The sequence below is a fragment of the Lathyrus oleraceus genome, chromosome 4, assembly GCF_024323335.1.
Source record: "Lathyrus oleraceus cultivar Zhongwan6 chromosome 4, CAAS_Psat_ZW6_1.0, whole genome shotgun sequence".
NCBI classification, from domain to species: Eukaryota; Viridiplantae; Streptophyta; class Magnoliopsida; order Fabales; family Fabaceae; genus Lathyrus; species Lathyrus oleraceus.
Genome location: NC_066582.1, coordinates 402805788 through 402831399, shown reverse-complemented (window position 1 = coordinate 402831399; position 25612 = coordinate 402805788). Strand labels below are relative to the sequence as shown.

The 25612-nt window shown below is 33.6% G+C and overlaps 1 protein-coding gene across 1 annotated transcript; it reads right to left on the bottom strand.

The window, feature by feature from the left end:
• Window positions 1-5719: 5719 nt before the first annotated feature.
• LOC127075686 (probable CoA ligase CCL5) lies at window positions 5720-9668 on the bottom strand. The gene is made up of 5 exons (XM_051017145.1): window positions 8404-9668; window positions 8166-8311; window positions 8014-8081; window positions 7778-7880; window positions 5720-5992 (listed from the first exon to the last, which is right to left on the bottom strand). Exons 1-5 carry the CDS (start codon window positions 9629-9631, stop codon window positions 5879-5881), a joined length of 1659 nt encoding a protein of 552 aa, XP_050873102.1. The 5' UTR covers window positions 9632-9668; the 3' UTR covers window positions 5720-5878.
• Window positions 9669-25612: the final 15944 nt, after the last annotated feature.

Sequence of the window (25612 nt, the reverse complement as noted above, 5' to 3'; positions counted from 1 at the left end):
GGATGGGAAAGGGCACCAAACCTTGGTCGAGCATGGTCCCATGGTAATTCCAATAAAAATGCGAAAACGATCACGTAAGTTAGCAACCTAACTCCAATAACACATGTACGAGTTGAACAAAATCGAATAGACAAAATATATACATGCATTGCAGCATTGCAAGTCAAAGGTTACATAAGCCAGACCCAAGATGTCTGTCTTTAAAAAAAGTGTTACATATCCAGAAAGACCACCTCACCATCCACAAACATTTGGTTAAAATGGTTGTAGGTTCGAGAGATAGGGTCGGCCGAATAGAAATGCTCAACTTTCTTAAGGTCACTTTCGAAAGCATCTTCAGCCACAAAAAAACCTTCATGCAAAAAAAGTTCTTTACAAAGAGAAATATTTTCCTTGCACACGTTTGTAAGATCAACTTGATTCTTCAGATTGTCATCCTGGGTTTCCTTTCAGGCCTTCTATAATTAGTTGGCCTTCTTATGGGCAGCCTCCAAGGACCGCTTCACCTCGGAAAGTGCTTATACCTTTTCAACCATTACTTGAACCAACCGTTGAACCTTTTTAGGAAAAGTACCAGGATACACCAGAGGCTCTAGGGTAGTTTTGATAGCACTCATAGAATTGGAGACACCCTTAGCCTCCTAGACATTGATCCCTCTCAAGAATGAAGTCTCCAACCCTCTTATTCAACCTCTCTACCCCCTACAAAAGTAGTCAGGTAGGAAAACTCCATCCTTACTGGAAGCACCAAAAGCCAAGACGGTTGATGCCTGTCGAACTTGGTAAGCTAGTTCAACCACTTCAGTCCGACACACGTCACCTGGGAGCCAAAACAATTAGGAGTAGTCCTCATCATAAATGAAAGTGTTGAACTCAATACTCGTCATTGAACCCAGTCAATCCAACAAGATAGGGTTAGAATTATTTTGAGGGAAAGATATTTCCCCTACCGGCTTAGACCTCCGAAGGAGGTTGGGAGGGGGAGGGGATCAATTCAGATCTCCTCTGACTCAATGATTGGTGATATACTTTCTTACCTTTCCCTAACACGATACGAGGGGTTCCCTACCATTAATACACCTTCAAAAGAGGTAATTTTCACGCCCTCATTCTATGGAGAAACAACTAGAGTAATATACCCATCAACCGAACAAATGGTTGCCCGATAACTGGAGCAGAGGGAGTAACAACAGGTGTACTCGAGGTAGAAGCTCCGCCAAAGAACGCCATCGAAACTCCTACCAGTGCAACAACAACTCAAACCTTTTTTGACTTAGCCCTATTTTTAGTAATGTTAACTATTTTGGCCTTTTATAGTCTTGGGTTTTGGCTTAGGGAGTAAGTTAACCTAAATCTATAAATAGAGTGAGTAACCCTTATTCTTGTATGAAGAGAAGAGAGAACTCATAACATTGTATTCACATAATTTTGCAGTTACAAAGTGAATAAAAAAGTTTTCTACAGATTATGGGCAAAGAGAAAACTCTGCAGAAAATATTCTTCTTCTCCAACTTTCTTTCTTTTCTTTATCAACCGTTCTTTTTGTTTTCATTGTCATTGCGTGGTTGATAATGAATTTGAAATACTGCAGAATTGAGAATCAAATTGCAGACATCATGACGAAAGACGTGTAGGTCGAAGTATTCAGAAGACTAAGAGCTATGATGAATGTAGATAGCTTAGACACAATGAATTAGGTAGTGTGTTGAATTGTAATTTCTTGTGTAGAAGCAGATTGCTCGACCGAATAAGGATGTGTCAAGTTGTATTAGTATGTCGAAATGTCAAAGCATGTTACTTAACACATGATTTCGACTTAACCCTATTTTTAGTAATGTTAATTATTTTGGGCTTTTATAGTTTTGGGTTTTGGCTTAGGGAGTAAGTTAACTTAAATTTGTAAATAGAGTGGGTAACCCTTATTCTTGTATGAAGAGAAGAGAGAATTCATAACATTGTATTCACATAATTTTGCAGTTACAAAGTGAATAAAGAAGTTTTCTACAAATTGTGGACAGAGAGAAAACTTTGCATAAAATATATTCTTCTCCAATGTTCTTTCTTTTCTTTCTCAATCATTCTTTTTTTTCCATTCTCATTGCGTGGTTGATAACAATATTGTTCATTAAGATTGACTGAAATTCTCCATAAATTGTAATGCATTTCCAACGGGTTTTAATGTTAAGAAGCAAGAAGGGATATCAATTAACCCAACATTATTTGTCTGTTATATTTAGAAAACAAGATGAGGTAAACTTGTCTATGCTTGCAATCCTTTCTTTTCAATTCTCATTTCCTTGAAGGTTTGGGTCTTTGTTACCAATTTTAGTTGCTTTTGCGTGCCAACTGATTAAGCATATGACTTAGGTATTCTTTCTTGTTAACAAACATTATATATTTGTTATTTCTTGTTACATTTTTAGAGTTCTTAATTTCATTATTGTAACTTTTGGTCAAAATTAGTATGTGTTTTAAAGATCCCTTAAAAGTGGTATACTTTAATTTAACTATGAACCTTGTGGTTTTATAATTTAGTAAATCAATTTGAAAACCAAATTGACCATCCAAATCCTGTTTTGCAGTTTGAATGGCATCTCTAGGCAGTAATGCTCTCTCTAAGCCTTAATGATCATTTTTCATTACATTTTAACTCATTTGTTCTTCATTGAAAATGAAAAGGAAACTTTTTCAATAAGTCATACTCATATATCAATGTTATGCAGGAGACGGAATTTTTTAAACTAAATTGCTTTTGTCATTTATGTAATTTGCTTGATGAAAAATGAATAGGATTATGATTTCCTTCAGCTATGAAAAATTTCCCAACGTTATTCATATGTTTTACTTGTCTTGTGGTTAAGGAGTATGCAATTCTTTAATAAGACTATCAATTGTCTATTCTGTTCTAGTAGTAGTTAAGGGCAAACATTTAGATTAAATAAATATCTAATCCAACATCATTAAGTTCAATGGGATTTATATACATAATTATCATTTGCTATTTGGAATTTGTACCTACTCATACAGTTTTGCATATATCCCAACTGAATGTATGTATTATCTTATTGTTGATTACTTTTTCAGATATCTACTTTGAGTTTCAAGTAATTTTACTTGCATGAGTTTGAATAGATGTGATAAATAGTCTTGAAGATGGACTTGTGATATTGTCTATAATATTTAATTATGATTAAATAAAATCCTAAAAATTAATTTAAATAAATTTGACAAAAAGATTGCTGTAATTTTTTTTAAACAGTTTAATTAATAGCGACGGTTTTAAACTGTCATAAAATCAAATTTTTAAATATTTTGATATAAACGGTCAAAGTTTTATTTTGGAGGCGGTTTGAAACTGTCGCAATATTTTACGAAGGTTTGTACGGCAGTTTTTAGCGGTTTGAAACTGTCGCAATATTTTACGAAGGTTTGTACGGCAGTTTTTAGTACCGTTGCAAAACATGTCAGCGACACCAACATTAACCTTAAAAAAACCGTCGCAATACTTCAAAATAATCGTCGCAATTCGGCTTTTTTTTGTAGTGTGTGTAGTTTGATTGTGTCTATGCATTAATGGAGTTGAAGATGATGAGGATGCTTTGAAATCTTGGATTCATGTAGGTTTTACTTACTCTAGAAACCTTACTAGAGAATGATGCATGTATGAAGTATTTATATGCATGAGTGATTTAAAGAAAAAATGAATGCATAAGAAATTTAAGAGAATGCAAAAATTCAAGATTTTAGGTCTATAGGTCGACCTATACGAGCCATATGTTGACCTATACAAGTCATGTGTCGACCTGTTTGAAGCATATGTCGACCTGTAAAGGTCATGTGCTCCCTATAGGTCGACCTGACATGGCGGCACATGGAATAAAGCCTCCAGGCTATAATAATGCAGTATGGATGTCAACCTGTACACTCTATGTGTCGACCTATTTTGAAGAAAATTTTCTATAGGTTGGCCTAAAGTTGTATGTGTCGACCTATGCAGTGTTTTTCACACAAAAACTCAATTTTTGATGCATAAAGATATTTTCTTGATGCATGAAACCTTTCTAAATCATTTTCAATCATGTTGACATGTTTCCTAATGCTAAAATGCACAATGCACATATAGAATCAGTTGATATTGTCCGATGTATAAAAATGCTAAAGTTTATCCTAGTTTTGACATAGTTTTGACTCATTCAAAACACATATAAAATGGAAAATTGCACCCACATGTTTAAGGCAATGTTATGTTTCTGAGAACAACTTGAAGATGGTCAGTGATGAAAGAGAGCAAAACAGACCAGGATACAAGGAGCAAAAGAGATCGAGTCAATATCATAAACCCTAAAACTCTCCATCAAAGAGGAAGCAGTCTTATGGTGACCAGTCATCCCAGCCACATCAGTGTGAAAAGTGTAAGGGGAGACATTATGGGAGTTGCATGCCAAGCCAGTTGAGGTGTTTCAAGTGTGATGCTCCAGATCACATGGCGAGGGATTGTCCAATTTAGAGTGCTCGAAGAAAAGCTACGGGCAGAGCTTATACCTTGGATACCAGAAAGGCCAAGGATAACACCAACCTTGTTGTTGGTACGTGTTTTGTGAACAATCAACCTTTATTTGTGTTAATGGGCATCAAAACTACTCATTCTTTTATCTCTATCAGTGTGTGCACGAACTTGGGTTTAGAGTTATTCTTCTTCCTAACCCAATGGTTATTTCCTCTGCTACGAATGACGTTGTTGAAGCTCAGTTGATATGTAGAAACTGATCTATTTATTTTGACGGTCGTGAATTCTTAATTGATCTTATTTGCCAACCACTCACGAAGATCGACGCGATATTTTAAATTGATTGGTTATCTGTCAATTTAGTGTATATCGGTTGGAACAAAAAGGCTATATCTATTCCTACTGAAGAGACTACCCCAATTGATGCGATTGATAAACTGATTGAAGGTACTGTTAATATGGTCAATTTTCTGTTTGCACAAGAGAAATCTTTTCTTTTGATTCTCACCACAAATTTAGAAGATAGGACGAGTGTGTCAAAAATTTATGCTGTGTGAATTTTCCGAAGTCTTTCCCGAGGATTTCATTTCCCTCCCACTAGAAAGGGAAGTGGAATTCTCTATTGCTCTTGTTTAAGGAACTGCTCTGGTTTCTACCACTCCATATCGAATGTCTTCGGTTGAGTTAAGGGAATTAAAAAGTCAGTTGAAAGAGCTGCTAGCAAAGCATTTCATTCGACCTAATGTTTCTCTGTGGGGAGTTCTTGTGTTGTCGGTCAAGAAAAAATGCGGTTATGCATAGACTACCGCCATTTGAACAAGGTTACCATAAAGAACAAGTAACTTTTACAACAGATTGATGACCTCATGATAAATTGAAAGAAACTCTTATTTTGCATATAAATACTTTTTTTCTTTTATCTCACCCATATAGAGAAAGTAATTCTTCCGTGGATCCTATGACCAACTTAGATCTCACTTGTGACTCCCTCACCATTTTTGACTATATTTTTATGGACATCAGGAAAAACTTTGTATAAAATAGACTAGGAATACAATTCTTTTAGATTTTGTTGTTATGGATAAGGCTTTTAAAGCTACTTTTTGTTTAATATATAAGACTTTTATTAAAAAAAAAACATCACTGCTAATGCCCAACAAGAAATTTACACACTATAAAAAATGGAAATCAGTAAATAAATATCAAAACATCTATAGTTAAAATTATTATTCAACTCATTTTTATTTAAAAGAAATACTTCAAAAATAGGTTGTATTTGGTTCATAATTAAACATACATTCTTGGGGTTTTATGATAGAACAAATAAATAGTTTAAAAGATTCGTCACTTATTATTTAAAAGCTCATCTCTTTAAAGCTTAGATGTAGCCAGCTTGATGAGATCATTGCGAAGAATTTTGCCAGATGGATTTTTGGGTATAGAAGATATGAATGCCACTTTTCGAACTTTTTTATATGGAGCCACCTGCATATATCCCACAATGTGTTAATCGTTTGAACAGGTGCACAATAACATCAGTTAAAAATATTACATAAATATGATATATTTAATATAAATTATTTTGAGATATATAGAAGAATTTCTCTATAAATTTCTTTTGACAAGACTAAACAAATTATCTTTCAATTAAGAAAATATTTACTTCTATTTAAAAACATTCTAGTCAAATATCACTAATTCATTTGTATATAAATAAAAAATTATCTTAATCAATGGAAAATAAAAAAAAAATATTGATTGTATATTATATTATTATTATTAAAAGTAAATTTATTATTAGTTTTAACAAATAATTTGACTAACAATAGTATATATGTATATACTCAACACATTTTTTTTTAGTATTTGATACACATTAAGTCACTATTTAATATTTGAAAATATTTTTTATTTTCATTTTTTAAAATATGTTCATTACCCTTAAAATAAACCATTGTGATTAGAAAATTTGACACTTTAGTTAAAGATGATACATTTCTAGAAATAATGAGAATAATAATTTGATATCTTTATTGTTTTTAAAAAATGTAGGCAATTATTTATTTCAAGAGTTTATTATTTAGTTTCCTAGAAAAAGTCTTCATTGTTTAAAAAAAATTAAAATAAAAAATAAAAAATATTTTAATAAATACATGGAACTTAAGGAACCATTTTGATGGTCAATATATATCCGTTTATTTTGATTTTTTTTACATGATATTTATAGTGTAATATAATTTTGTATAAAAAAATTATAAAGAAATTTTTTATAAAAGCTTCAAATTAAAATTTAATTTGAATAATTATTCTTAAAATGTTAATTTAGTTATTTTATTATTTTATTAAAATATTTATTAAATATAAAAAATAAAAAATAAAATCACTTAATTTTAAAACTAATTCAAATATTTTTTCAAAAAAATCATTTTTGATATTCAAAATTTTGAAATTTTTTCGATTTTAACTGTGTTTTAAATTTCAATAATATATATTTATGTTATAGTATGTCAGAATTAATTTTTCAATTTTGAAAAAATTAATATAAATAATTTATAATATTTTGAAAATCAATTTTATAAATTCAATATTTGAAAATAAAAAAACTTGAATATCAAAAATGATTTTTATAAAAAACTATTTTAAATTAGTTTCAAAATTAAGTTATTTCTTTAAAACTTTGATATTCAATTTTATTTTATATAATCAATATTTAAAAATACAAAAAAAAATCCATTTTCTTTAAAGCTGAAACAAACTCATACATGACATGTTTGTTTCAACTTTAAAAAAAACGGTTTTTTCTTTATATTTTTAAAAATGAATTTTATAAAACTAATTTTTTAAATATTACAAACGTTTTTATATTTATTTTTTTAATTGAAAGATTAATTTCGATATCCTATAACATAAACATTCATTATTTAAGATCAAAACATAGTTGAAATAAAAAAAATTCAAAAAATTATATTTCAAAAATAATTTTTATGAGAAACTATTTGAAATAGTTTCGAAATTCAGTGATATTTTGAAATTTTAATATTCAAATTTTTTTTCAATAAAATGATGAAATACCTAAAACAATATTTTAAGAATAACTATTCAAATCAAAATTTTATTTATAATTTTAATATAAAGTTTTTTTTACACAAAATTATGTTATATTATAAAAATAATTTTTAAAAAATCAACACAAACTGATCCATAATCATTTATTTTGAATTTTTTTTATTGAATATCAAAATGAAGCATTTTCAAGTGTTTCAAACAAACCTGTCCCGCAACAAATTCCATAATTTGGCCGTCTGATATGTTACTTCCATGCTTCCTTACCACATATGCCATTGGATATTGTCCAGCCTCCTCATCTGGATACCTGATATATTTACATAAAAACAACACATTCAAAGGACTTAATTATGAATCAAGAGGGTATACACCAAAAAAAAAAGTGTGACATATTTTTTTTAAGAATCTGTGACAGTTCTAACTGTTGCAAGGCCTCTTACGGTATAACAGCAGCATCTAGAATCGAAGGATGAGTTAGTAACACAGCCTCTAATTCTGCTGGAGGGACCTATAACATTAAAAAAAGCACATTTATATATTATTAATGTTATACAATCTAAAATTGTAGCCTTGCTACAATGAATTAATTAACCTGATATCCTTTGTATTTAATCAACTCTTTCAACCGATCAACAACAAATAAGAACCCGTCGCGATCAAAATAGCAAACGTCCCCGGTTCTTAACCAACCATCTGAAGTAAGTGTTGATTTAGTGGCCTCCTCGTTGTTGAAATATCCTGCCATCACCATTTATATCTTTCATTTTACAAATATTACCATGGAATATATATCTCTACCTATTAGAAAATAAGGAAGAGGAAATATGAACCTTTCATGATTGTAGGACCTCTTAGCCAAAGCTCTCCAGTTTGGTTAATCTGAAGTGGTTGACCAGTTTCAGTGTCTACAATCATAGCCTCCGTAGAACAAGACAAAAGCCCCGCCGTCCCATACTTCCGAGTCTCTTCCAAACAGTCAGTCGAACTCCCAATTCCCGACGATTCCGTCAGACCATAACCCTGACGAATGACAACGTTACGATATTTCTCAATAAACCCTTCGATAACTTCCTTACTCAAAGGAGCCCCACCACAGAGCACCGTATGAAGGGAACTCAAGTCGTGCTTCCTCTTAATCGCATCTGCGTTGTTAAGCATAACGACAAATATCGGCGGCACAAGAGGTAGCACATTAACTCTGTATCTCTCAATGGATGAAAGCATGTGGTCCATTTCAAATTTGGAGAGAATAACAATGGTTGAACCTAGAGCTAGAAGCCCGGTAGCGAAAACCCCTAGACCATATATGTGAAACATGGGAACAGTGCAAATGAATGTTTCTTCTTGTTTGCTAAACCTAGTTAACACATTTTGAACCATCGCTATAAGGTTCTTGTGCGATGATACTACTCCTTTGCTTGGTCCCGTTGTTCCAGATGAGTAAAGTAGAGTAGCTGTGTCATCCTTGTTGATTCGCTCCCTCACACTTGTCAACTCTAGTTCTTTCTTCATCATTTCCTCTAGTGTGATTGAATTTGATGATGATGATGATGACGACGACGAGGACTCTCCATTAACATCCATGAGAATAATTGGAAGAGTCGGCGATGCTGCGTTGATTTTCGAAACCAATGAAGAGATTGTGAAGGCGAGAACAGGTTTGGAATCTGCGATCTGCTTTGCGATTTCACTAGTTGTGTTGAGGGGGTTAGTGGTGGTGATGATGGCTCCAAGGGACATGACGGAGAGACACACAACAGGGAAGTAGATGGAGTTGGGAGAGAGAATAAGTATAACATCTCCCTTTTTGATTCCCATGTTGGAGAGAGAGGAGGTGACAGCTTCAACGGATCTCCAGAGCTGTGTGTAGGTCAAGTGGCGGCCGGTGGAGGCGTCGATATAGGCGGTGTGGCCGTGATGTGCATGAGAGGATATGAAAGTGGTGGCGTCTAAGGAGTGGTTTGGAGGGAGTGAGATGGGTTGTCTCTTGCTGTAAAAGATTGAATTAGAGCTACAAAATCCACTTCTTGAGTCTATTCTACCACCCTGCAACTCCATCTCTATTTTCTTTTCTCTTGTAAATTGTTAGTAATGTTAGAATGCTAGTGCTAAATCTATTATTTGTACCATTCAATCTCACAAAAATAATGATTTAACTTACTTTGCTTTAATAGCATACAACTATAAATTAATTAATTTAAAGATAAAATAGTCATTCATCAAATTCAATTCAATGTTTGACTTGAATAAATATTTTATTCCAAAAAAAAATCATATATAAATTCAAAAAAAAATTAAAAGTCATACAAAATCATTTTATTATTGGTTACAATGGTTTAAATAAGATTAAATTTCAAAATACATTCTAGAAATCGAATCAAATATATTTTTCTTTATATTTTTAGAAATAACTTTTATGACTTTTTAAAAATATATAGTAAAAATATGCATCATATGTATGAAATTTTGTGGGTAAATTTTAGAAGAGAAAATAGGGGATGCATTGATTCACTAATTATTTAAAATAATTTGAATAATTTGTCGGATTAATAATTTTTTATTAAATCAGAGTGTGAAATTTTTTTACATTAACAGTGTATATCCATTAAATTTATTATAAAAATATAAATATGAGGATTTTATTGAAAGATCAATTCTCATATAAAATGATAGATGCAATAAAATTTTAATTTATGCTTCTTTCATTCTTCTTTAACGAATATCAACCATTTTTCTTTCTATTCTTTGTATGTGAAATACTAATATGTTACTTTAGTTACTTTTTGGTGTATGGTCAAACTTTCCATGTAAGTTCTATATTTCTATTTTCTTTTCTTTGATCTTTATTTTTTTTATAAGCAATCATTGTACTCATGAGAGAGCACTAGGAATACTCTAACTCAAATACAAGCAAAATAACATGTTCAATAACACTTACAATTGATACAATCAAGAGGGTTTTGACATCACTTATAAAAATTGCAAGACACATTTCCATTAAAACCTATAGCTAGTCACTTTCATGTAAACACCTTCATTTTATAGACCACTTCACCGAACTCTTCGATACCTCTATTAAAAATAATATCATTTCGACTATTCCAATACTGTGTCGGTGGTCGATGCCGTATTGGAGCTGGGGCATTATGATTTGTAAAACCATACAATTTCTTTGTTTTAATGCATTTGAGAGAAATTGTTAAGAACTGACAAAGAAAATAGCAGTTGGTTGTTGGATCACATTATCATGTTATTTTCTTATCACACTCCACATTACGGAGTTCGTAGTATTTGTAACCACGGAATATTTTATGTCAACGAAGGATATAATAATCGTCGTGATTCCATGTTGCTTGACTTTTGTTGGATGGAGTCATATTCAGACACTGCACCTGAAATCGTGCATTTCCTTAAAATACGACCGTAATTTAATGACTAGAGTCGTTTTCAAAATGTATTTAAAAATAAAACTCACACAATTGATTTTGCCCAAGTGGGAGAATGTTAGATTTATCTTATTTTTCTGAGCCACAATCAATTATCGTTTAGTTTGTGAAAAACGGGTTAATCGTGATTTTGATGGGGTGCATATATAAGCTCTTTTATTGGTTAAGTGATCTCTTTTAATTAAAGGTTGAGTATCTGAAATTTGATTGGTATGGGCAAAAGTGTGGGTTTAATTTTGGGCCCATAATGGATAGGGACTAGCGTTATATATATCATATGGGAAAATTTTATCTCATACCTCTACATTTATCCTTCCACCCCTATATTTTATAAAAAATACCAATTTTATCCTTATATATGAAATTCTAGTTATCAGACTTTGGATGTCACACTGGTTGTTATGACATCCAATTCTGCACAGACAGGGATTATGCAGAACTTAACAGTAAGTGCAGTAAATAACACAAGTAATTGTTCACCCAGTTCAGTCCAACATGACCTACATCTGGGGGCTACCAAGCCAGGGAGGAAATCCACTATTAGTAGTATCAATTCAAAGCTAAACTCACCCGTTTACAACTTATCACTTAATCCCTACCCAATGCAATTTCAATCTTAACCTAAGATCAGAGTTCTTACTCACTCCCCCTCAATCACCTCAGTGATATTAAAGACACTTTGAAGTCACACTTCAAAAACAACTCTTGATTATGCTTCACAGCTTAAATCAAGATACACAGCACTCACGCTTAAAAGCTTTGAGTGACACAACACTTACAACTCAATGAACACCCTATGCCAAAGAAATCATCTACTTGATAATGGCTTGGCTTACAAGATACGTCTAATACTAGACTCACAAAAATACAGCAGTGAAGTATGATGGACACACTAAATCTTCACGCCTCAAAATCCCTGAAACTGAATGAAGGAACGCCTTCCTTTTTATATTGCAGCACCTGGGCTTTTGCACTTGTATTCTCCTGAATTTAAGGTCACTCAAGTTCCCATAAATTCAACATTTAGGTTACTAACAAATAGGCTATTTGTTAGGTTCATTGAATGTAGCTTGGTTGTTGATTTCCTGGATTTTCTCTAAGCTGTTGACTTCCTGAAGAATAGCCTGAGAAAAAGCTGAAACAGAAAACTGAACAACCTACAATTTAGCATATGCTGTCAGGAATGAATGTCACGACATTCAGCTTGACATCAAGGTCCATATGCTGAGTTTGTTTTTCCAGAAAACAGACTGTACAATTTTGCTGACCTGTACATGATCAAAATGATCATACTACAGTAACAGCTTACATTAATAAATGTCAAAGTGTCCAACTTAACATTTACACATTTGGCCTTAAGTTAGTTCTGTTATTCTCTTGAAGAACAAACTAAGTTACATGCTGAAGTATAACAGAACACCACTCTGTCTAATCTTCAGCAGCTGCTTTCAATGATGAATGTCATAACATCCAGTTTGACATTCAGTCAGTAGGCCTTATGCCAGATCTGGTTCTTCCTTGATAACCAGACTGCAAATAAATACTAAGTTCTAACAGAACTCCCGCTGTTCTATTCCTTAGTATCTGTTAACAGGTATGAGTGTCACAACATCCAGTTTGACATTCAATAAATCCTGTGTTAGCTAGTCCTGCAGTAACTACAATGTAGTCACACATACATGTTATGACATCAGTCAAGACATTAGTGTTTTACCATATAATGCAGCCAATTAAACACCTACAAACTCCCCCTTTGGCAAATTTTTGGCTAAAACACTTTGATCCCCATAACAGAGTTCATAGCAGCGGAATCACACACCTAGCAGGAAAAAATACTAGCTAATACACTCAGAGTGGCAGCACACTCACACACATGGAAGTTAAATAACAACTTCACACAGCAGCACACACACAGTTGCTGCAGGGGAGGGAATCTTCAGATCTGTCATGAGAGTCTGTTGTAGAGACCCACTCTGTTTGTCAGGGGTAGTGGTGGTGGTTATTACTCCCCCTTTTTGTCAAAAATGTTGCCAAAGCCAACAACATAGCCAGAGCACAATGACAGAGTTCCAGACTTGGTTTTACTTCATAGTTTCAACCAAGTTAACATCCCCTTGATCTTGCTTCACAGCTTCGATCAAGTACTCACCCACTTCTGCTTTACAGTAGGTACCACCATATCAGATGCCCTGATTTTGTTTCTGACATCCAGAACCACTCCTGCATGAACAGCATCCTTGAACTCCTGCAGGTACATTGACCTTCTCACAGTAGGGTGTCTCCTTACCCTCTTGTATCCACCCTTGTTACAAGTAGCATAGCTATGATCTGGTGCCCAATCATAACTTAGTACAAATTGTTTAATAGACAGAGATATTAAACAATTTATTCCCAACATCAGTGGTTGCTATAAGGTCTCAGAGAGACATATTCCCAGTTTGCTCCTTAAGTTTTCAAACTGAGTAGCATCCAGAGCCTTTGTAAATATGTCAGCCAGTTGAAGATCCGTGGCTACATGTTCCAAAGTGATCACCTTGTCTTCCACCAGATCTCTGATGAAGTGGTGCCTAATGTCAATATGTTTGGTCCTGCTGTGTTGGATGGGATTCTTGGAGATATTGATGGCACTGAGATTATCACAGAACAATGTCATGACATTTTGAAAGACATTGTACTCATTGAGCATCTGTTTCATCCAAACCAGTTGGGAGCAACTGCTTCCAGCAGCTATGTATTCAGCCTCTGCAGTGGACAGAGAGACACAATTCTGCTTCTTGCTGAACCACGATATGAGATTTTCTCCTAAGAAGAAACATCCACCTGATGTGCTTTTTCTGTCATCAGCACTTCCAGCCCAATCAGCATCACAGTACCCAGATAGGACAGGCTCAGACCCATGTGAATACAGCATCCCATAATCACACGTCCCATTGATGTACTTGAGAATCCTTTTGACTTGATTCAAGTGGCTCACCTTGGGCTCTGCTTGGTATCTGGCACACACTCCAACTGCATAAGAAATGTCAGGTCTACTTGCAGTTAGATACAACAGACTACCTATCATGCTTCTGTACAGGCATTGATCAACACTAGGCCCTCCATCATCTTTGGTTAACTTCAGATGAGTAGGAGCAGGAGTCCTCTTGTGCCTGGCATTATCCATACCAAACTTCTTAACTATGTTCTTGGCATACTTGCTTTGGGAGAGAAACATAGAGTCCTCCATTTGGTTTACTTGCATTCCAAGGAAATAGGTCAGTTCTCCCACTAGACTCATTTCAAACTCAGACTGCATCTGGTGAACAAATTTTTTAACCATTTGTTCTGACATTCCACCAAAGACTATATCATCAACATAGATTTGAGCTATCATGATTTTGCCTTCTTCATCCTTCACAAACAAGGTTTTATCTATGCCACCCTTTCTGTATACATTTGAGGTCAGAAATTCGGTTAACCTTTCATACCAAGCTCTGGGTGCTTGCTTCAACCCATACAAGGCTTTCTTCAACTTGTATACATGCTCAGGTTGGTTAGGATCACAGAACCCTTTGGGTTGTTCCACATAGACTTCTTCATTCAGGTAGCCATTCAAGAATGCACTCTTCACATCCATTTGGAATAGCTTAAACTTCAGGATGCAAGCTACCCCCAACAACAATCTGATGGACTCAAGTCTAGCCACAGGAGCAAATGTCTCATCAAAGTCTACCCCTTCAACTTGAGTGTATCCTTGAGCTACTAGTCTTGCTTTATTTCTAGTAATTACTCCTTTCTCATCAGATTTGTTTTTGTAGATCCACTTGGTACCAATGATGTTGGACCCTTCAGGTCTTGGAACTAGCTCCCATACTTCATGCCTTGTGAACTGCTCGAGTTCCTCTTGCATGGCAATGATCCAATATTCATCAGTCAGGGCTTCTTTCACATTCTTTGGTTCAACCTTGGAAACAAAGCAGGAATTTGAGTTTATTCCTCTTGACCTGGTAGTTACACCACTGGTGGGATCCCCTATGATAAGATCCTTAGGGTGGTCTTTCTGAATTCTGATAGATGGCACTTTGGTGGTTGCATCTACTTCACATTCAGGAGGAGGTTCCTGTACTTCTTCAGACTTGACTGGACTGTCAGTTGGACTGTCAATGAATGTTTCAACATCCTCCATGACATCGGTTCCTTCCTCTTTATCATCCACAATGACATTTATGGATTCCATCAGGACATTGGTCCTGTAGTTGAACACTCTGTAGGCTCTGCTGTTAGTGGAGTATCCCAGAAATACGCCTTCATCACTTTTGGGATCTAGCTTCCTTCTCTGTTCACGATCTGTGAGAATGTAGCATTTACTTCCAAAAATATGAAAGTACTTCACAGTGGGTTTTCTGCCCTTCCATATTTCATACAGAGTGGAGGAGGTTCCTTTTCTCAAGGTGACTCTGTTGTGAACATAGCACGCGGTGTTCATTGCTTCAGCCCAAAAGTGCATAGGGAGCTTCTTTGCATGAATCATTGCTCTGGCAGATTCTTGAATAGTTCTATTTTTTCTTTCAACTATTCCATTCTGCTGAGGAGTTATAGGAGAGGAGAACTCATGGCTTATTCCTTCAGACGAGCAAAACTCATCAAACTTGGAATTCTTGAACTCCGTACCATGATCACTTCTAATCCGGACCACACAACTGTCCTTTTCCCTTTGAAGTCTTATACACAGATCTTTGAAGACATCAAATGTATCTGACTTCTCTCTGATGAAGTTTATCCACGTGTATCTGGAATGGTCATCAACCACCACGTAAGCATACTTCTTTCCACCAAGACTTTCAACCTGCATAGGTCCCATTAGGTCCATGTGCAACAGTTCCAGAACTCTGGAGGTTGTGGAATGTCCCAGCTTCGGGTGTGACATCTTGGTTTGCTTGCCCACCTGGCATTCTCCACAGACTCTTCCTTCATCAATCAGAAGCTTTGGAATTCCTCTGACTGCTTCCTTGGATATGATCTTCTTCATTCCCCGTAAGTGGAGATGTCCAAGTCTTCTATGCCACAGCTTCACCTCCTGTTCTTCCTTGGCTGAGGAGCATGTTGTGGAAAAGTTAGAGAGTTCAGGTTCCCACAGGTAGCAGTTGTCTTTGGACCTGGTTCCTCTCATAACTTCCTGATTGTCACCATTTGTCACAATGCACAGCTCCTTAGTAAACTGAACATGAAAACCTTGATCACACAGCTGACTTATGCTGATGAGGTTTGCAGTTAGTCCTCTTACTAACAGCACATTATTAAGTTTTGGCACTCCAGAACAGTCCAGTTTGCCCACACCTCTTATTTTTCCTTTGGCACCATCACCAAAGGTCACAAAGCTGGTAGTGTGAGGTTGAATATCTACCAGTAGATTTTCCATACCAGTCATATGTCTTGAGCATCCACTGTCAAAGTACCAGTCTTCTCTGGAAGAAGCCCTTAGAGCAGTGTGTGCTATCCTAGCATACCATTGTTGCTTCTTAATGGGAACACATCGCTTATGTGTTTTGTGCTTAGGTCTGACATGCGAGGCTCTGTTAGGGAAACCATGAATCCAGTAGCAGAAGGCTTTTATATGTCCAAGCCTACCACAGTGGTGACACCTCCAATCCTGGTATTTCCTCTTCTGATGATCATTCATCCTAGATCCTCGATGTTGAGACATTGGCTTTGACTTCTGCTTGTACTTATGAACTTTAGCCTTTGGGCGTTTGTGTTCGGTTGAGGATCTTTTCCCAAATCCTAGGCCAGATTTGGTTCCAGATTGCTGTCCCACCTTGAGAATCTCTTCCAAGGTGTCAGTTCCCTTATTCATCATTCTGATGGATTTAGTCATCTGGTTCAGCTTGGAGGTCAGCAGGGCTATTTCACCATTTAGACCCTCTATGACAAACAGTTGCTTTTGTCTCTCATCTTCCAGTTCCTTGATGAGTTTCTTCTGCTTTTCTCCTTGTGCACGCACCTCTGCACTGGTGGAACACAGCTTCTTATAGGCTGCAGCAAGTTTATCAAAAGACAGTTCATCTGCACTTGAGTCATCATCAGAGGCACAAACACTGGTTAGTGCAGTGACATGTTTGGCAGATTCTCCTTCAGATTCACTTTCAGAATCTCCTTCAGACCATGTGATAGCTAGCCCCTTATTTTGCAATTTGAGGTAAGTAGGGCATTCAGCTCTGACGTGTCCATACCCTTCACAACCATGACACTGGATCCCCTTTCCATGGTTGAACTTCTCATCAGAAGTTGATCTTTTCTTAATGTCAGACGGGATGTTCTTGACATTAGATCTACCTCTTTGATCAATCTTCTTCACGAACTTGTTGAACTGCCTCCCAAGCATGGCCAAGGCTTCTGATATACTTTCATCACCTCCAGTATATCCTGCTTCTGACTCCTCTTCAGCATTAGATACAAAAGCTATGCTTTTGTTCTTCTTCTCAGCATACTCATCCAAGCCCATTTCAAAGGTTTGGAGGGAACCAATGAGCTCATCCACCTTCATGTTGCATATGTCCTGCGCCTCCTCTATGGCTGTGACCTTCATAGCAAATCTCTTAGGCAAGGACCTGAGAATCTTTCTTACAAGTTTCTCTTCATCCATTTTCTCACCTAGTCCACCAGAGGTGTTTGCAATTTCAAGAATATTCATGTGAAAGTCATGAATAGTCTCATCCTCTTTCATCCTCAGATTTTCAAACTTGGTGGTCAGCATCTGAAGTTTGGACATCTTTACCTTGGAAGTACCTTCATGAGTTACCTTGAGGGTATCCCAAACTTCCTTAGCTAGTTCACAGTGGTGTACCAGCCTGAAGATGTTCTTGCTGATTCCATTGAACAATGCATTCAAGGCCTTGGAATTTCCAAGAGCTAACGCCTCTTGCTCCCTGTCCCACTCTTCTTCAGGAATCTGCACACTGGCTCCATCTTCACCTGTCCTCATTGGATGTTCCCATCCTTTGTTGACAGCTCTCCAGACTTTGCTGTCTAGAGACCTTAAGAAGGCTATCATACGAGGCTTCCAGTCATCATAATTAGATCCATCCAACATGGGTGGTCTGTTTGAGTGTCCTAAATCCTTGTCCATGGTACTAGAAAGTAACTTCCCTAGATCTCACCCAGAAATTCACAGGCAGGGTGCCTGCTCTGATGCCAATTGAAATTCTAGTTATCAGACTTTGGATGTCACACTGGTTGTTATGACATCCAATTCTGCACAGACAGGGATTATGCAGAACTTAACAGTAAGTGCAGTAAATAACACAAGTAATTGTTCACCCAGTTCAGTCCAACATGACCTACATCTGGGGGCTACCAAGCCAGGGAGGAAATCCATTATTAGTAGTATCAATTCAAAGCTAAACTCACCCGTTTACAACTTATCACTTAATCCCTACCCAATGCAATTTCAATCTTAACCTAAGATCAGAGTTCCTACTCACTCCCCCTCAATCACCTCAGTGATATTAAAGACACTTTGAAGTCACACTTCAAAAACAACTCTTGATTATGCTTCACAGCTTAAATCAAGATACACAGCACTCACGCTTAAAAGCTTTGAGTGACACAACACTTACAACTCAATGAACACCCTATGCCAAAGCAATCATCTACTTGATAATGGCTTGGCTTACAAGATACGTCTAATACTAGACTCACAAAAATACAGCAGTGAAGTATGATGGACACACTAAATCTTCACGCCTCAAAATCCCTGAAACTGAATGAAGGAACGCCTTCCTTTTTATATTGCAGCACCTGGGCTTTTGCACCTGTATTCTCCTGAATTTAAGGTCACTCAAGTTCCCATAAATTCAACATTTAGGTTACTAACAAATAGGCTATTTGTTAGGTTCATTGAATGTAGCTTGGTTGTTGATTTCCTGGATTTTCTCTAAGCTGTTGACTTCCTGAAGAATAGCCTGAGAAAAAGCTGAAACAGAAAACTGAACAACCTACAATTTAGCATATGCTGTCAGGAATGAATGTCACGACATTCAGCTTGACATCAAGGTCCATATGCTGAGTTTGTTTTTCCAGAAAACAGACTGTACAATTTTGCTGACCTGTACATGATCAAAATGATCATACTACAGTAACAGCTTACATTAATAAATGTCAAAGTGTCCAACTTAACATTTACACATTTGGCCTTAAGTTAGTTCTGTTATTCTCTTGAAGAACAAACTAAGTTACATGCTGAAGTATAACAGAACACCACTCTGTCTAATCTTCAGCAGCTGCTTTCAATGATGAATGTCATAACATCCAGTTTGACATTCAGTCAGTAGGCCTTATGCCAGGTCTGGTTCTTCCTTGATAACCAGACTGCAAATAAATATTAAGTTCTAACAGAACTCCTGCTGTTCTATTCCTTAGTATCTGTTAACAGGTATGAGTGTCACAACATCCAGTTTGACATTCAATAAATCATGTGTTAGCTAGTCCTGCAGTAACTACAATGTAGTCACACATACATGTTATGACATCAGTCAAGACATTAGTGTTTTACCATATAATGCAGCCAATTAAACACCTACAATATATTTTTAATTAATTTATTATTTTATTTTTTAAACATTTTTAAAATTTTATTTTTATGTACCGGAAGACTTTGCAAAAGAGTTCGGGTAGTCATTTTTCAAGTATTTTTTTAATATTTTTTTTATGTACCGAAAGACTTTGCAAAAGAGTTCCGGTAGTCCATTTTTGTGTACCGGAAGACTTTGCAAAAGAGTTCCGGTAGTCATTTTTCAAATATTTTTTTAACATTTTTTGTGTGTACCGGAACACTTTGCAAAAGAGTTCCGGTAGTCAAATTTTATGTACCGGAAGACTTTACAAAAGAGTTCCGGTAGTCATTTTTAAATATTTTTTTAACATTTTTTTGTGTACCGGAAGACTTTACAAAAGAGTTCCGGTAGTCAATTTTTGTGAACCGGAAGACTTTACAAAAGAGTTCCGGTATTCATTTTTCAAATATTTTTTGACTTTTTTTTGTATACCGGAAGACTTTGTAAAAGAGTTCTGGTAGTCAAATTTTGTGTACCGGAACTCTTTTGTAAAGTCTTCCGGTACATAAAAAAAAAGTTTAAAAAATACGTGAAAAATGACAACCGGAATTCTTTTACAAAGTCTTCCGATGTAAAATAAAATTTAAAAAATATTTAAAAAATAAAATAATAAATTATTTAAAAATATATAAGGATAAAATTGGTATTTTTTATAAAATGTAGGGGTATAAGGATAAATGTAGGGGTATAAGGTAAAATTTTCATCATATGACTAGGTCTGCTCTGTAATCACAAAAATCAGAAACATAAATGACGGCTCCATAACTTGACCCATTGATTATGATTTATTCCATGGTTTGAATTAAAGATCTTCTATCTCCCCCATTTACTTCCTCATCTTGTTAAATAGTGGTTGGAATATACAATGCATGGATTCAGGGGGTATGCACCATTTTGTCTAGGCTGATTCCTCATGCATAAAACCTATTGGACAGAAGTATGTTTATTATACAATTGCTTTAGCACCAATATTTTTGTTTTTTTTTATTTTATAATTTTCTAATCATGTTTGCACTTGTCCCTTAGGTCTTCAACCGTACCTAAAAACGTGGATTTACTTAAGGCTATGCATGTAAAGAGTCAGTGACATATTCAGAAGTTTTTGAGTAACGGGGCAATATCTATATATAAATATGGTCAATATTATTAGTACAATGTAACATATCATTACTGAATCATTTCTCTTTTATTATAATAAAATATCTCTCCAAATACAGGTGATTAAACAAAGCATCACTAATCCTCTCCATTTATACAGGTGATTAAACAAAGCATCATTGATCCTCCCCATTTTGTAAATTCTCTTGAGGATCGGAGGAATTTTCTTAGCTAAAGCTTAAATGTTTGATACTTTAGGGTTATTACATCCACATTTGTTTTCAATGAGATTGAACCAGGAGCAATAAAAGATGGTTGAGATACGAAAGGAACTTTGACCTCGCTCCTATAGAATTAAGGCAAGTTATTTTTTCCTACTGTCATTCTCGTCGCATAATAACTATCCTAACGAGAATAGTTCTTATTAAGTGTTATATTTTCGTTTACCTTTTAAGGATTCCGGCAATTATGGATTTTGGAGATTATGAATCATGGATACATGTACTGAATTGAAATGAGATAAGATTATCAACCTTTTATATGTATTAGTATGTAAATGTAAATCACTACTATCAAATCTTACCTACTACTATTATTCTGTCAAATAGCAGCGCATTGTATTGTAGCATAATTTGAATATACCATTATTCTTTCATGTTTGACAACACTGATATATATTTTAAGAAAATGTTCTTTGAATATTATATGTTATGGGGATATGTTTCTTAGAAAATAAGGTTATAGGATATGATTATAATACACAAATAAGTACATGCAATTAGTTACATGATTGAAAATAGTGATGATAGTTTGAAATATTTGAGAAATAAGTACAACTTTTCTTTGTTGAAAAGATGTTGGATAATATTGAAAGATGATATTGTGAACTTTGTGAATGAATTCCATAAATGTGATAAGCTAGCAAAAGTCATGATGACCTCTTATTTAGCCTTAATCCCAAAAATACCTATTTGAAACAACATTTGCACTTTGATTATGTATACACTCCATATTATACTATCTTTATAGACTAGTGATTCTCAATTGTCCCATATGTCTCACATACTAGAACGTGCCCACAAATAGAAATTTGGATATTCTTTTATTTATTTTATAGTAGTTAATAAATGTCCATTAATTTGATCAATTTCATTACCATTCAATTTCCTATCCTTCCCTTTTATAATAGATATTATAATGATTTGGATGCTAAATGATTTTAAGGTTAATAATTTTTGTGAGAGAATAGATTAATTAAATGATTTTATGACTAATAGTTTTTAGGATTTAATTGATATATACTGACAGTGTAAAAGGATTTTACACCGTCAGTTAATCATATCCGTTGGATATTGAAATAAGTTTGACTTTTATTTTAAAAATCTATAAAATAATGCAAATGGGTGATGGTGATGTATCGACAGTGTAAATTTTTTTACACAGTATATAGTAATTAATCTCTAGTTTTTATTAGATAAATTTTAAAATTATTTATTTTAAAAAGAAAATAGTATATAAAAAGAATTTGCTTTTAATATAAAATTATGATCTTTTTAGAGTTAATTTTTGTGTATAAAAGATCATGAAAAAAAATTATATTTTACTAAATTCTTTCTTTAATATAAAAATATAATAATATGGTTTATAATTTACTTTGACTTACTTTTAGTATTCAATAAAAAAAACCACATATTAAATTTGTGTTATTTATACGTGGAGATATGGGTAGTGTTATTCCATCCTTTAACTTACATATATATTATTAATTAACAAGAATACGTTTCTTATGTTTGGTAATGTTTCAAGTTGTATTACAATAATGATGGCAGGTTAGATGGTAAAGTAGTTTCATCTTCATGTCTTTTTTTTTTAATAATAAATATGCATTAAAATGAATGATTTATTTAATGAAACATTAAATACTTTTTTATTTTTGAATTTTAAGGTTGATTTTCATATGTATGGATTCAATAGATATTATTATGCATTAAAGATATACATCGAACAAATATTATAATTTGAAATTTTAAAGTGTTTTAAAATTAACTATTTGCTAAAAGATACTCCCTCCGGTCTCATATGTAAGCAAAAAAAAAAATTTGGAGTCTCAAATATAAGCAAAAATTAATTACAATGGTTACAATTAAATATACCATTCCAATTTTACCCTCAAATTTAGTTTTTCAATATTCATGTTTATTCCTATAATAACTCCACTTTTTACACTTCCAAAAGAGCATTTATTCTGAAACGTTGCATTTGTTATCATTGGCTTTTGAAAAGTCATATCCTATTATAAATGGTGCAGTATCATCTTGTACAAAACTCCATGAGTCTTGTTCTTCCTTTTTTTTTATACTCTAAAAATGGCAAACCCACATCATTTAGCTAATGAGTTTCCATCTTTTGATTTAGGTATCGAAGACAATAAAGTTCCTGAAACAATTCAAACTCCAACAAATGAAAGTGCAGAAAATATCACTCCAAAGAATGAAAGTGAAAATGCTCTAACTCCAACAAATAAAAACACCATTGTTGAATACTTAGATATGGATGAGTTTGATCTGAACAAATTACCAGCATTGAACTTTGGTGTCAAGAAAGAAGAGGTTAAAGATATGATAAAAATTTACTTAGATTATTTAAACTAGGTGTGTTCTTATTTGGATTTTTATGATGTTTAATGTTTCTTTGTTGTTTCTATTGCACTGTTAAAGAATTGTACTGCTATGTTTCTTTATGATTGTGATGTTTAATGTTTATTTTTCTAATCATCTTCTATTGGTTTTTTGGAGTAATGTCATTGTCTATTTTATTTTTCATTTGTTAAAAAATTCTAACGTGCAGTACCAGTGCCATCAGTAAGGAACTAACATGCATTCTTCATGAAACTAACTAGTAAGTCTAATGTAAACTAACTAGCATTCTTCATATTTTCTTCTTATGGTAATGTACAGTACCAATAATATGAAATAGGTAGTACAACACATAAACTAATAAGTCTAATGTAACTAACTAGCATTCTTCATATTTCCTTCTCCATGTAAATTCCATGATCTAGAACCAACCTCCTGAAAAATGAATAAATCAAATTTGACAAAAATTAGCGTACACTATTTTCATCTATTAATTTATTAATTTATTAATGTATTCATAGTGAGTTCCATGATCTAGAATGCATGTTAGTTTCATGAAGAATACATTAATATATTAATAGATGAAAATAGTGTACGCTAATTTTTGTCAAATTTGATTTATATTTACATGGAGAAGGAAATATGAAGAATGCTAGTTAGTTACATTAGACTTATTAGTTTATATGTTGTACTACCTATTTCATATTATTGGTACTGTACATTACCATAAGAAGAAAATATGAAGAATGCTAGTTAGTTTACATTAGACTTACTAGTTAGTTTCATGAAGAATGCATGTTAGTTCCTTACTGATGGCACTGGTACTGCACGTTAGAATTTTTTAACAAATGAAAAATAAAATAGACAATGACATTACTCCAAAAAACCAATAGAAGATGATTAGAAAAATAAACATTAAACATCACAATCATAAAGAAACATAGCAGTACAATTCTTTAACAGTGCAATAGAAACAACAAAGAAACATTAAACATCATAAAAATCCAAATAAGAACACACCTAGTTTAAATAATCTAAGTAAATTTTTATCATATCTTTAACCTCTTCTTTCTTGACACCAAAGTTCAATGCTGATAATTTGTTCAGATCAAACTCATCCATATCACAATGGTGTTTTCATTTGTTGGAGTTAGAGCATTTTCACTTTCATTCTTTGGAGTGATATTTTCTGCACTTTCATTTGTTGGAGTTTGAATTGTTTCAGGAACTTTATTGTCTTCGATACCTAAATCAAAAGATGGAAACTCATTAGCTAAATGATGTGGGTTTGCCATTTTTAGAGTATAAAAAAGAAAAAGAACAAGACTCATGGAGTTTTGTACAAGATGATACTGCACCATTTATAATAGGATATGACTTTTCAAAAGGCAATGATAACAAATGACGTTTCAGAATAAATGCTCTTTTGGAAGTGTAAAAAGTGGAGTTATTATAGGATCAATGATAACAAATGACGTTTCAGAATAAATGCTCTTTTGGAAGTGTAAAAAGTGGAGTTATTATAGGAATAAACATGAATATTGAAAAACTAAATTTAAGGGTAAAATTGGAATGGTATATTTAATTGTAACCATTGTAATTAATTTTTGCTTATATTTGAGACTCCAAATTTTTTTTTTCTTACATATGAGACCGGAGGGAGTACAATTTTACGAATTTATTATTTTATATTTTATATTTATTATTATTTTAACTTAAATTTACTATTATTTTTATATTTATTCTAATTTGTTTCTTATATTTCTTTCCTTGGTAATAAAAATATTAAAAACGAAATCACATAATCATTATTGATTTTATATGTATGTGAAAATTAAAATTAAAAATTATTATTTAAACAATTTTTATTAGAATCAATATACAATTTCCAAGATAATATTTCTTTGATTCTTAATTTGTAACCTAGACCTAGGAGCACAAGTTAGCATTCCCATATTGTAATTAGACATCGAATTCAAAGGTTTAAGTATGATTTTGTAATTAGAATTGAAAACAATTTAAAAAAAAAAATCATTACATATTTCATTTTCCCTAAATTAAAATCTCGTTTAATAAATTTTTTCCTACAATGTCAAAAAAGCTAGAATGGATGAACAAATTGTCCAGATCCTAAGGCCTCGGTACCACAACCAAGAAATTTACATCCAAGAAAGAAAATTAATTCAAACGGTAATTCCTATTTGTTTCATCATCATCAACTTCACTAAGAAGTCCAAAAAGATGATAAATTATATGAATAAGTGAGAA

Excerpts from the sequence above, each read along its gene's own strand:
- LOC127075686 (XM_051017145.1), bottom strand. The coding sequence starts at position 9,631 with ATGGAGTTGCAGGGTGGTAGAATAGACTCAAGAAGTGGATTTTGTAGC. Across the intron at positions 7,881-8,013 it reads CTAGATGCTGCTGTTATACC|GTATCCAGATGAGGAGGCTG; the intron begins GTAAGAGGCCTT and ends TAAATATATCAG. Across the intron at positions 5,993-7,777 it reads TGGAATTTGTTGCGGGACAG|GTGGCTCCATATAAAAAAGT; the intron begins GTTTGTTTGAAA and ends GGATATATGCAG.